A 13,377-nucleotide genomic window follows, 5' to 3' on the forward strand; every position below is an offset into this window, starting at 1 on the left:
TTTTATGGGGGGAAAAGATTAAATAAAGACTGCATAATGTTCCTCTGGATATGATTACAGGGCAGTTTCCCCCATCCCAGTGCTACTTTAGCCAAACCTGGGACGTATTCAAAGTCCCTTTTTTTGTTAATTTGTCAGGGTGGATTAGTTTTTCCGCAGCCCATTAGCTGAATGCTGCCTCCCTTCAGCCTCTCTTGAGAGAAGCCAGCTGGCCATTCAGAGCTGACAGCAGCCAGGGGCAAGAGACACACTACAGATGTTAGGGAGCTGCCCCCGTCTTGTGCTGACAGCTAGAGATCTCCTTGCTGTAAAACTGCACAGCTGGGCAGATGTGTATTGGCGTTTCTTCTTCATCCAGGGATAATACATTTGGTTGCCGTTTCTTCCGCGAATCAGTTCCTGCAGGCTTTCACAAGTTGGTCTGGGGAAACAGGACACGTGAACACATGAAGCTGATTTATACTAAATCAAACCCTTGGTCCATCGAAGTCAGTAATGTCTACTTAGACTGGTAGTGGTAGAAATTCCTCTTGTAAGAGAGTGCCACAGGGAAGGGGGGATGGTCTCTTACCTGTAGTTCACTCTTCTCTGCTTAAGAATATATGGACTCCCATTCTAGCTGTATCTGAAGAAGTGAGCTGTGAGTCACAAAAGCTCATACTCTACCAGAAATGTTTTTAGTCTCTAAGGTGCTAGAGGACTCTTGCTCTTTTCTACGGCTACAGACAGAATAACTCGGCTACGAATCATGATCTACATCTCCAGTGTTAGGAAGATGGCATGTAGAGCTAGAATTGTGTGACAAATATTGTCCCATGCAGAATCCCTGCCTACCATGTCCAGAATGTCTCCAGGCTAGGGTTACCAGGTCCCTCTTTGCCACTGGTGGGAGGTTTTTGGGGCAAAGCTTGACTTAGCCGATATAGTGCTAGAAAACAATATCTTTAGATACGGCCCTGAGTTCTTTATTCAAACTAAAGGAGTTGCAATGGGCGCCTCTTGTGCGCCCGCGATTGCGAATTTATATATGGTGGATTTTGAGAGTAAATTAATTTTGAATAATAACCCTTTCAAGGACAATCTCTTGCTTTACCATAGGTTCGTGGATGATCTTTTATTTTTATTTACTTCTGCCAGATTATTTCAAGAATTTTCAAAATGGATTAATGAGCAAGATGTACATTTAAAATTTACAAGTACTTGCAATCTGGAAACAGTTCAATTTTTGGATCTTGAGCTATATATTAAGCCTTTAGATCCTTTACAAAATCCATGGCTAGAAACTCGGGACTTGACTATAATTCTTACCACCCCTTTCAGTTAAAAAATACTCTTCCATTTAGTCAATTCATCCGGTTAAAACGTAATTCAACCCAAACCAAAGATTTTGAAATTTCCGCACGGAAACTCAGAGAGGATCTAACAGAGAGAGGTTATCCTCAGAATATCATAAATAATGCGAAACTTAAAGCGGACAGAGACCACAGTTCCATGTTAATAAGCAATAATAAGATCAAGTCAGATAGAATTTTTTGTTCTCTTACCCATAGTCGTCATGCGGGCTCAATTAAAAAAAATATAAAAAAAACATTGGCACGTAGTTTCTAGCATCCCTGGTTGCTCAGTTCCGCCCATTTTTGGCCTTAGAAGGAATATCTCTTTAAGAGACACCTTAATCCATACCGACAGTTTTGCAAAACGCTCTCCTCCCACAGTTCTAGGGCATTTCCCATGCGGTTCCTGTAGTGTTTGTCCTTTACGTTTACCGGTCAAGGAGTTCCGTTCGATTCATACTGATTTTAAGTTCAAGATTAATCATTTTTCAAATTGTTGCACAAGCAAAGTGGTTTATTGTATCACGTGCAAATGTGGGAAACTCTACGTTGGGAGTATGGTTCGATCCATCAAGTTGCGCATAGGCAAACACAAGTCAAGAATACGGGCGCAACTGTTAGACGCCCCTTTAACTGCACATTTTCTGGAAAATAAACATTCTGAAAATGATATTAGGTTTTTTTGTGATTTGGATATACAAGGGGAACTCATTCAATATTGACAACGTCCAAAAAATACTCCTGAGACAAGAAATGAAATTTATTTATCTTTTCAAATCATATTTTCCATTCGGTCTGAACAATGAACTAGATCTGTCCTGTTTTTTTTATGAGATCCATAGCGGGTATTTGATAAGTTTTCTTTAGAAAAATAGCTTTCTGCATTTTTAACAATCACAGCTGTTGCAGGCTTTCCCAATCAGTCAAGGAACTAGAATAAATTACACTCACCTGTGCCTTGAGAACACAAGCAGCTCTATTCAAGCAGCCAACCGGGTGCATAGAAGCAAAAGACGTGCAGTTAAGAGAGGCTTCCAGCTCCGACGTGCTCCAGCTTGGTCTATGCTTCATCTATTCATCTCTGTAAAAGACATACATGAAAAGTCATTGTACTTACCTTTGAGAGTCAATCCTTGTTTGAAACTGACCATCTCTATTGGTAACTTGTTAGCTACAATCTATCCTTGTATATATTATTGTATGTATTTGCATTATTGTTGGTTTCTTGCACTTGTATTTAATATATTACACCTTTGCATAATATTCAGAGAGCCTAGTACTATAATTTCATACAGTACCTGGAGGTTGGCAACCCTAGCTGGCAACCTTATGCAGAACGATTAGCAGAGATCTTCCAAAAATCTACTCTGCTGGGGATGCTGCGTGCCTATGCATATGCTTCCTATCAATACTGCTCATTCATTCCTGAACTGAAAATCCAAATTCCTTTCACACGCAAACCTGCAACCTTCAAAGGAGCTCTAGAGGAAACTAAAGCTGTACTTCTGCTGTGGGTGAATATTAGTAAAGAAATGGAACCAAACTCCAATAATCGAGCATGAGGCCATTTATTGTAGGATACTGTTGGGATGGTTCCCAGGCGGGCAAAGATCAGTCGCCAAAGCTGCACCGCAGAAGGGATCTCGGAGCTCTGCAAAGTTCTAGGCCTGCCTGGGTGGTCTGACGGTGTCTGAGAAAGCCGGAGCCAAAAGAGGTGGGGAGAGGGAGAGGCCCGGGTCGTGTTCCTCGTAAAATGTTGCTTTACGTTAGGCTTGATTACATGGGAAGAATATTAGGATCCACCTCACTCAACATACTTTTTAAGGACTGTTCCTGAAAAACAAAAAACATACCAGTCTCTCATATCTCCTGAGGCCCAGGGACTGCTTTGTGCTCAGCTTCCACCGTTGAAAAGGCATGCCCAGAAAGAAAGGTGAAGTAGGACAAGAAAGGAGGAAGCAGCACATGAACACATGAAGTTGCCTTATACTGAATCAGACTCTTGGTCCATCAAAGTCAGTACTGTCTACTCAGACCAGCAGCGGCTCTCCAGGGTCTCAGGCAGAGGTCTTGCACATCACCTACTTGCCTAGACCCTTTAACTAAAGATGCCGGGGATTGAACCTGGGACCTTCTGCATGCTCTACCACTGATGCTCTACCACTGAGCCACACCAGCTTCAAAACAACACAGAGGGAAGCAAGAGGGCTTTTCCTTTGACAAGTACTGGGGAAAGAAAAAGAATCCGCATAGTTGGTTTTCTGTCATTGGTTGTCTATGCATGGGAGTTTTACCTGAGGTTCGTTGCTGGCTGGATCCACACTTTCCTGTTGGGAATCTCTGCACCAGCAGTCTCCAAGCTGAAGTCAAGTCCCGTCCCTTTAAATGCTGCTTTGTAATTGGCTTACTTTGTAGAGCTTGCTGTGAGAGAAAACACACACCCCAAACCCAATTGCTGCTTTAAAAAGCCTTTTAAGAACAAAAAACAAAAAAAGGAACAATCTGAAAGGGGGGGGGGGAGAGAAATCCAAGCCTCAGTTTTAAAAAGCCTTTTTTCGGCTCAGAGCCAAGACTCATTGGCCCTGCCTATCACATTCCAAAACAGGATCTAAGCAAACAAAAACTATGTTTGGGTAGATTCTGATCAAAAGGCACAAGGAGCACAACTTAGACTTCCAAATGTTTCACTGAGAGAGAAACGTTCGGCACCCCGGTCAGCAAATGAGGACAACCAAATGACATAAATAGTTCACTTACGCTTTAGGAATGGCTCTGCATCTGTCTGACTGATTGACTGAGGAGAGAAATCCCAGCCCTATAATGTATCCTTTTTCACACAGTACCAATGACCTTGGCTTATTTGTACAGCCCCTGGGGCACTTGGAGTCAGGGCAGTCTAAGGGTTAAGTAGCTGAGCTACCGTTTCAGGAAGGCAAAAGCCATGCCTCATTAAGCCATTGGAATCTCGGCCAGGATATGAATGCCTGAGGTGGACAGGAGAAAAGCAATAACCATCCTATCACCTTGAGACGTTGGGGGGCACCGAAGAGAGTTTCACACACATGTCTCTGATGCGGAACTGACCAATCGCTTCCAGCAGGAAGCAGCCTGGCTCAACTGAAAATGCAAAGTGTGTGTTTAACTTTGAAAGATGGGGCCTGGCTCAAGTCCATTGCAACTAAGGGCCAGTCCTTCTTAGAAGCAACAACACGGGCTTACCATGTGCAGGGAAGAAGAAGAAGAAGAAGAAGAAGAAGAAGAAGAAGAAGAAGAAGAAGAAGAAGAAGAAGAAGAAGAAGAAGAAGAAGAAGAAGAAGAAGAAGAAGAAGAAGAAGAAGAAGCTGGTTTTTATATGCCAACTTTCTCTACCACTTAAGGGAGAATCAAACTGGCTTACAATCACCTTCCCTTCCCCTCCCCACAACAGACACCTTGTGAGGCAGGTGGGGCCGAGAGAGCTCTAAGAGCTGTGACTAGTCCAAGGTCACCCAGCTGGCTTCATGGGTAGGAGTGGGGAAATAAATCCAGTTCACCAGATTAGCCTCCGCTGCTCATGTGGAGGAGTGGGGAATCAAACCCAGTTCTCCAGATCAGAGTCCACTGCTCCAAACCACTGCTCTTAACCACTACACCACGCTGGCTCTCCTGTTTACACAGACTGAACTCCTGTTTACACAGATGGGGAAACTAGTGGAATCTGCAGAAAGACCCATTTGTGGGAACCATCCATCCCAAACTGAAAATTCAAAATCACAGAAGTACAAAGAGAGCAGAATTTATTCAGCATTAATTATTGGGTTTTTTACCCCTCTCGTTCCCATTTTTATTCCTGTAACATAAATACAAACATTTTTTCTATTTATATTTTATTTGGAATAAAATATATAAAAACAACGTGCATCGCTGCCTGTAAGAAAACTGGTTGTTGTTTTTTAACATCAGTCATCAATAAGGCACATCGCTGTGCAGCCTTTTCAAATATATATATCTATATTTTGTCTTTAAGCAAACAAACAAACAAAATCTTTCAACCTCTTGGAGGTTGTTAACAGTTTTACCCATCACTGGAACAGCTCCTGTAACACCATGTAGTCCCTGTCGGAAGAAGAACGCACAGAAAAAAAGGACAGGAGGGGGCATCGATTCACTTGGGTGGGGAAGGATTTTATCCCTGAGTTGTCACTTTTAAAAAATGCTGCCACTGAAAAAGAAAGGTTTAAAAAACACAGTCTTAAATAACAAGACATAAAGTACTGAACGTCCAAGCACCGAGATGATTTCATAGTATGGAAATACCCAGTTCTGAAGTCGCCTTCTTCCTCCTCTCGTTGTCTTTTGTAATTAGGGTAATTCCATGACTATCTGACGTTACAGGACAATTGCTCCCCGTGCCTTTCAGCTGCCTTTCGTCACCAACATGGGGTTGGATCTAAGGAGCATATAAGTGGACTTCTACACATGGGAACAGAGCAATCCTGCCTTCTCCTTCCCACCGCATACCCACTGTGGTGCCTCCCCCCAAAGCCTCTCCTGGATGTCTGGGGGGCCTGTTAGGGTTGCCAATCTCCAGGTGGTAGCTGAAGATCTCTCGCTATCATAACTGATCTCCAGGCAACAGGGATCCGTTTAGCTGGAGAAAATGGCCGCTTTGGAAGGTAGACTGGCATATCCCATTGAAGTCCCTCGCCTCCCCAAATCCCACCCTCCTCAGGCTCCACCCCCAAAACCTCCAGGTATTTCCCAACCCGGAGCTGGAAACCCTTGTTTCAAACAGTGGCCAACCATTACAAATATGGGTGGGGGTGCAATAGGGGGCCATGAACCTACAGAAACTGGAGACACACCCCCGTACAGACAAAAGTGCTCTCTGCTTGCATAAGAAGTTCTCTGGATCCAACCGATTGGTCTCGTAATATTTGTTACTAAGCTCCTCATTACAACACTTCGGAAAGCAAAAACAAACCAGCCCGGGAAAAAAAGAATCTGTGCCATAATTTCCAAGTCTTGCAAAATATCAAGTGATAATCTCAGGTGTCCTGTTGTACTCCAGGGTAACACCAACTGGCCTTCCTTTCTCCTGTAACAAGAGAGATTTGTGTGTGTGTGTGTGTGTGTTAAGAAAATACTGGTTGGTGATTAACCTGGCTTGGGTAGCCGTTGCAAGGCTTAAAGGGAATGATGGGAAGTGTTATTGCTTGTGGTTGACAATCCTTCCATAAGCTCTTTGGAAAGGAAAGGAAGACATTATAGAGTGAGGCTCTTCTCTGCCTTCTTCCATCCTCGTAGGCTGAGAAGGCGTCATCTACGTAGTACCGAATAGTCAACGGGGTCAGCCGTTAATAGTAGCGATTCAGGCTTCTGGTCCCCGGAATGTCTGGTTGCCCGTTCATCCATATCTCCCGGATGATGCGCTCCCTTTCTTCCAGCCGCTGGGCCCTCTCCAGCTCCTCAGCGGAGGTGAACACGTTCATGTTCAAAGTCCTTTCGAACCGGCGGTGCCGCCGGGCCGACAGGTCTGACGTGGTGTCCGAGTCATCGTCGCTGTCGCTGCTGTCGCTGTCGCTTTCCCGCGGTGGCTTCTTGCGTCGCGAACGCTTGCAGTCGGTCTGACAGGAAATGCGGAGCACCAAGGCCAGCAGGGTCAGGAGAAGCCCGAGACACACGCCTGAGACAAAATACAGAGCTGCACGCTCCGGGTTTTCTGTAAGGCGAAAGAGACAAACAACACGTCTGATTATTGATTAAAACACTTTTTAACCCGCCTTTCTCACCATAAATGATGGGAAGAACGGCCAGCCATATCTACTTTCTGGTGTATCACAGTAGTCATCGAGCACCTCTGGAGGTGAACTCTTGAAGGTGCTTTCTACCGAATGAGATCCTTGGACAATTAAGGTCAGCATCGTCTGCTCTGACTGGCAGCGGCTCTCAGATTTACACGTCACCTATTACAGGGGTCGACAACATGGTGCCTGTGGCCAGCATGCCACCTGCCACCACTTTTCCTGGTGACCACCAAGTGGTCTTCCAAAGTGGGTGAGGTCAGGGGGTCTTTTGCTCAGCGAGGCTTCTGACTGACCACTGGAGATCCAATTGGCTGTGCAGATTAAAATAGCATTGCTTCAGTGACAGCTGCCACTGCAGCGTTGGTTTTACTCTCTAACTCAGGGGTGGGGAACCTTTTTTCACCAAGGGCCATTTGGATATTTATAACATCATTCGCGGGCCATACAAAATTATCAACTTAAAAATTAGCTGACCAAGCTCCAAGCAGGCAACTGCCCCAGATGACCCCCTCCCACGTGGGCAAGCAGGCAGGCATCCAACCGGTGGAGCACTCGCCCATCTGGTGGCACAGGATGGTCTGTTGAACCAGCCGGGCGTAGCCGTCCAGCCACACACCGGTGTTGCTCCTGCTCCGCATGGTCGGGGCCGGATTCTACAGCCGGCTCCTGCTACCTCCGCCTGCAGGGATGAAATGAGGACACACTGGCTAAGAACTCCCCCCCCCCCATGCATTCCGGCCCTGCCACATTTTGGTACTAAGAATTCAGAAGAAGGTCTTTGGGAGTTACTGTCATAGACTGAGGAGTACAAACATGTCATTTCCTAACTGAGATGATTTGGCACAATTCTGAAGCAGTCCGCTGTGGAAAAAAATACCCCATCAGAAAAGCCCTGTGCTACTAATCGATAACAAATTGTGAAAGAGATAACAGTCTTTTTGTTGTGTTGTTAATTGAACTGAGACATAGAAGTAGGGTTCCCAACTCCAGGTTGGGAAATTCCTGGGGATTTGGGGTGGAGCCTCAGGGGGTGGGGCTTGGGAAGAAGAGAGACCTCAGCACGGAAGAAGAAGAAGAAGAGTTGGTTTTTATATGCTGACTTTCTCTACCACTTAAGGGAGAATCAAACCATCTTCCAATCACGTGTAGGAGTGGGGAAACCAACCCGGTTCTCCAGATTAGAATCTGCTGCTCATGTGGAGGAGTGGGGAGTTGAACCCGGTTCTCCAGATCAGAGTCCACAGCTCCAAACCACCGCTCTTAACCACTACCCCACATTGGCTTTCTCTCTAATGCCATAGAGTCTACCCTCCAACGCAGCCATTTTCTCCAGGGGAAACTGATCTCTATTGCCTGGAGATCAATTGTAATAACATGAAATCTCCAGGCCCCACCTGGAGGTTGGCAACCCTGCATACAAGAAAATTGACTGCCCAGAGCTTCTCCAAAAACACACTCCTGGAAACAGCATTGCGGACACACAGAACTTCAAACCTCCAGTCATGCTTCTCCGGCACATCAGAGCGCCCGCTGTCCCAGGCCGTCAAGCCTTCGTTGTGTTCAAATAAAAATGAAGGTGGGGCGCAAAAGAGGATGAAACGGCAACTCTCCTGACCAGACAAAGGCCAGATTCAAGGAACAGGCGGTGGAGAGGAGCCATTCCCCACCACAGGATATGAGTTCATGCAACTCTTCCAAAACAGAGAAATACATTCCGCAACAGACAACACCAAACCTACTATATCATACCATCCTTGCACAAATAAACACTTTTTTAAAAAAGTGACTAGACATCCTTAATTTATGGGGCTGCCATAACCTCAGGTTCCAGAAGAGAGGCTCCATGAGTCTGTTGCCGTACAAAGAGTCCTCTGTACCTCCAGGACTGCTTTGGAAAGCAAGGTCTTTTCAGATGCAGGCAGAGAACAATGAGGTGAGGGGTCCTACATTGCCAAGAAGAGATACAGCGGCGGTCTCTCCCCACCAGCTCACTTCCGACAGTGGTTTAGCTAAATCAGGGGTGGGGAACCTTTTTTCCGCCAAGGGCCATTTGGATATTTATAACATCATTCGCAGGCCATACAAAAGTATCAACTTAAAAATTAGCCTGCTATATTTGGTCAAACATTTAGCCAAGAGGCATAACCGAAGACAGCTCCGAGTGTCTGCCACATAGTTTCTCCATGGCCCGGGTGGGAAAGGGTTAACACAGTTTCCTGGGCGGTCCTAGCAGCTCCATAGCTAATGACTCTTCTGCAAGGGGGGAAAAAGCTTCCTTTTCTCGGCAAAACAAACTCACATCCACCTTGAATAGAGGCTATTCCTGTCTGCAGGAGGGGGTGGATAGCCAGTCTTAGATCCTTCTGAGCTAGATATCTGCCAGGACCCATGAAGGGCCAGACCAAATGATTTAGCGGGCCTTATACGGCCCCCGGGCCTGAGGTTCCTCACCCCTGAGCTAAATGATGGTCAGTGTGATCATCTGAAAATCTGGACACAAGTCACTCCACTAGTTTCAGTTCCAATCCCAGTGCAATGTGAGCGGCTGTATGCCAATGAGCATTCAGGCGTAACTTGATTATAACTTTCGCCGTATCTTCAGAGCAGCCATTAAATAATAAACCTCGGATAGAGTCACAGCCTTATCTTTACCAGACAGCAGATAGATTAAATGGTAGTCGTGAGAACATATGGGAAAGTGTGAAATCAATGGAGTAATAAGAGAAGATCTTATAGAAGAAAAATCACAACTGAATAAAAAATGGGTAAGTGTTTCTTTCCACATGGACAGATGCTCTGTTCGATTGGACTATCTAAGAATCTGCCAGACAATTAATTGAGGGGTAAGGCATTATGTTTGGCCAAGAAGAAAAGTCTTTGAAAAGTTGGAATGGTTAAGAATTCAAGATAATCTGGGAGCACTGCTTTAACTACGGTTTAGGGTTGCCAATCTCCTGGTGGAGCCTGGAAATCTCCCGGAATTATGATTGTTCAGCTGAGTAAAGACGTCAGTTCCTCTGGAGAAAATTGGAGGGTGGAATCATAGAGTTGGAAGGGGCCATACAGGCCATCTAGTCCAACCCCCTGCTCAATGCAGGATCAGCCTAGAGCATCCCTGACAGGTGCTTGTCCAGCCTCTGCTTAAAGACTGCCAGTGAGGAGGAGCTCACCACCTCCGTAGGTAGCTGATTCCACTGTCAAACAACTTTTACTGTAAAAGAGTGGGCAGGTTCAGTGTGTTTTGCCAGTGGGACTCCCCTCCATGGGAGTAAACTAAGCATACATATTGCATGTATATAGATACTTCTGGGTTGTTTAACCCCGCCTTAAATATGGTGGGCATGGACATTCTGGCTTCTTCTCCAGCACCATCCCTCACAGAGCCTTCCAACCACAGAGATGCCAGGCCAGAGCTAAGGTGATGCAACCGGCATTTGTTGAGGCAAAGCAGGTCCGAGTGATAATCTGTGAGTCAAATCTTGGCTCCACAAAAGCACCACAGGCTTGGATTCAGCAGGATTTCTGTGAACGGAATTGGAGGATTTTCGCCAATTCTCTCTCCCCTCCCACTGCAATTCTCCACTCCCTCCATATGGTGTTCTTGAGGATCCTCTGTACCCCAGGATCAGTATGGGGAGCATTTGGGGCTTTAGCAAGAGGAGTAGGTGGGGAAGTCCTGCTTTGCTGACAGAAAATCCCATCAGCAGAAATGAGCCCCTTAAGTTGGAGGACAGCTTCTTAGGCTGGAAGGAGGCTTCTTGGAGGGAAGGTGGAGCCGTGCGATTACATTCCTAAACAGACAAGATGAATGCAACACAACGTAATCTAGATAGGCTTCGGAGATCTGGTACCTACTATGAAGTTCCTTCTTGTTATTACTTCTAGCAAGCAAAGGAAATGACTGCCGTCAAATAACAACCAACTTACGGCAACTCCTCATGGGGTTGCCTTCCTCAGCATAGCAACTGTGGTCCTCCTTGGTGGTCTTCCCTCCAAGTACTAACCATGGCCAACCTTGCTTAGTTTCCAAGCTCTGATGAGCTCATACCAGTCTGTGCTATTCAGGCATTTAAGCAGACTTCTAATCTTTCCCACTTACTAGCTCCCAATTGACGGAAATATTTATGAAGAAAACGGCAGGTGGTGATTGGTTGCTACTTACAGAGCACCCAGCATAGTAGCTCAGGATGGCCTTATGTTTAATCAGTCCAAGGAGCTCAGCCATGTCTCAGTAACTCAGGTTGAAATAGTCAAGGGACAGGACTGTTGGTGTGTACAAGGCTGATCATTAGGTGATGTGTGATGTCACTTCTGGAGCACACTGGAAGTGATGTCATTGTGTTGCTGGTAATGGGGGGTTCTCTGGTACTTGGCTAAAAACTCTATGGTAGAAGATGTTTTTATCATAGAGTTTTTGTCCAAATATCAGAGGGTCCCGCATCGCCTGTGACATGATGACCTCACTTCCAGTGCATGCTGGAAGTGACATCAGCATGTTGTCAGTGACAATAAAGACGAGCACCAGGTCATTACTGACCCATGGAGTGACGTCACATCCCGACGTTTACCGGGCAGACTATGGGGTGGTTTGCCACTGCTTTTCCCAGTCAACTGCATTTTACCCCCAGCAAGCTGGATACACATTTTACCGACCTCGGAAGGATGGAAGGCTGAGTCAACCTTGAGCTGGCTTCCTGAAACCTACTTTTGGTGGCTGGAGGCAGGGAATCCCTGTCTCTATGCTCATTACCAGCCTCTGCATCCAACCTCTGTGCCGAATCTCAAAACTATCTCTCATTTTCCCAGTGTACCAATGATTTAACCAGACATCTTAGACATGCTATAGAGTCCACCTTTCACAAGGCTGTCTCCTAGCCCCCTTACCTTTTCATCTTTATGAAAATGACATGATCCCTTACCTTCAGAAATCAGTGTTTCATGCACCTATATTGGCTGGGCATGAAATTCCTGCCTTGCTCTGTGCAGATGACACAGTCCTATTATCTAGATCAAAAGCCGGGCTCTGTAAGGGTTTCAATGCATTTATTGATTACTATACTCGGGAGGGACTATTTGTAAACTATGCTAAATCTAAAATAATGATCTTTTTTAAAAGGCCCTGTTTTAGGCAGAAGATTTGGACTGTTAAGGGGGGGAATAGAGCAGGTTGCTCCTTTTAAATATCTAGGGGTTATATTTAGCTATAACTTCCCTTGGAAAGTTCACGTCCACTCAGCTACTGAAATTGCTAAGACCAACACAAACGCTCTTTTAAGGTTTTTCTATTCAAAAGGAGGTCAGTATGTACCTGCGGCTATTGAGGCTTTTAACGCCAAAGTAATTCCTCAGATTTTGTTTGGAGCAGGCATTTGGATAAACAGAGTTTCTGTGTCAGAAGAAGAAGAAGAAGCGATGGTTTTTATATGCTGACTTGCTCTACCACTTAAGGATCAAACTGGCATACAATCACCTTCCCTTCCCCTCCCCACAACAGACACCTTGTGAGGTAGGTGGGGCTGAGAGAGTGTGACTAAGCCAAGGTCACCCAGCTGGCTTCGTGCGTAGGAGTGGGGAAACAAATGCAGTTCACCAGATTAGCCTCCACCACTCATGTGGAGGAGTGGGGAATCAAACCCGGTTCTCCAGATCAGAGTCCACCGCTCCAGACCACCGCTCTTAACCACTACATCACACTGGCTCTCTACTTAGAGTAGACTTTGCACAGTGTTCACTGGAGTCCAGGGCTTGGATCGCTACCTTTAATCTGAGGCTGAAGATTCTTTTTTCAGTGCCTAAAGCCCAGGAGGGCCTTTTGTATCTTGTGAAGGAAGACCATTTTAGAAGCTCTTGGGAGAGGTGTGTGTTTAATAGAGTACCTTGGCCTTTCCCTTGCTATGCTTAGGAATATGGATTACCAGGAAGCATCAAGGATGTTCGGGACGAGGGTGATTGATCGTGATCATGCCAGGCAAGGCATGTATGCTCCATTTCTGCATTACAGATTCCTCCCCCTTTGACCCTTCCCTAGTATTTGAAATTCCTTACAACTCCTAGCCACAGGCGTGCTTTTATGCTCGCCAGATTGAACGTCCTGCCGACTGCAGAAATAAGAGTGTGATTCGCTAAAATTTAGGGTTGTCAACCTCCAGGTACGAGATGGAGATCTCCCACTATTGGAGTTTGCAGGCTCCAAATGACAGCTCTCGAGAACTCTGATTATTCTAAGGCAAAATGAGGCCAAGCACTAGCTGTAGCGC

At 45.7% G+C, this 13,377-nt stretch overlaps 1 protein-coding gene across 1 annotated transcript in view; it reads right to left on the minus strand.

Annotated features, from left to right (window-relative positions):
* Positions 1-6,666: 6,666 nt before the first annotated feature.
* LOC130483938 (protein eva-1 homolog C-like) overlaps positions 6,667-13,377 on the minus strand; it is a 179,309-nt gene continuing 172,598 nt past the window's right edge. The window contains exon 8 of the mRNA XM_056856848.1: positions 6,667-7,035. Within this exon, the coding sequence (XP_056712826.1) occupies positions 6,671-7,035 (365 nt within the window). The 3' untranslated portion in view covers positions 6,667-6,670. The remainder of the gene's footprint in view (positions 7,036-13,377) is intronic.

The sequence above is a fragment of the Euleptes europaea genome, chromosome 10, assembly GCF_029931775.1.
Source record: "Euleptes europaea isolate rEulEur1 chromosome 10, rEulEur1.hap1, whole genome shotgun sequence".
In the NCBI taxonomy this organism is placed as follows: domain Eukaryota; kingdom Metazoa; phylum Chordata; class Lepidosauria; order Squamata; family Sphaerodactylidae; genus Euleptes; species Euleptes europaea.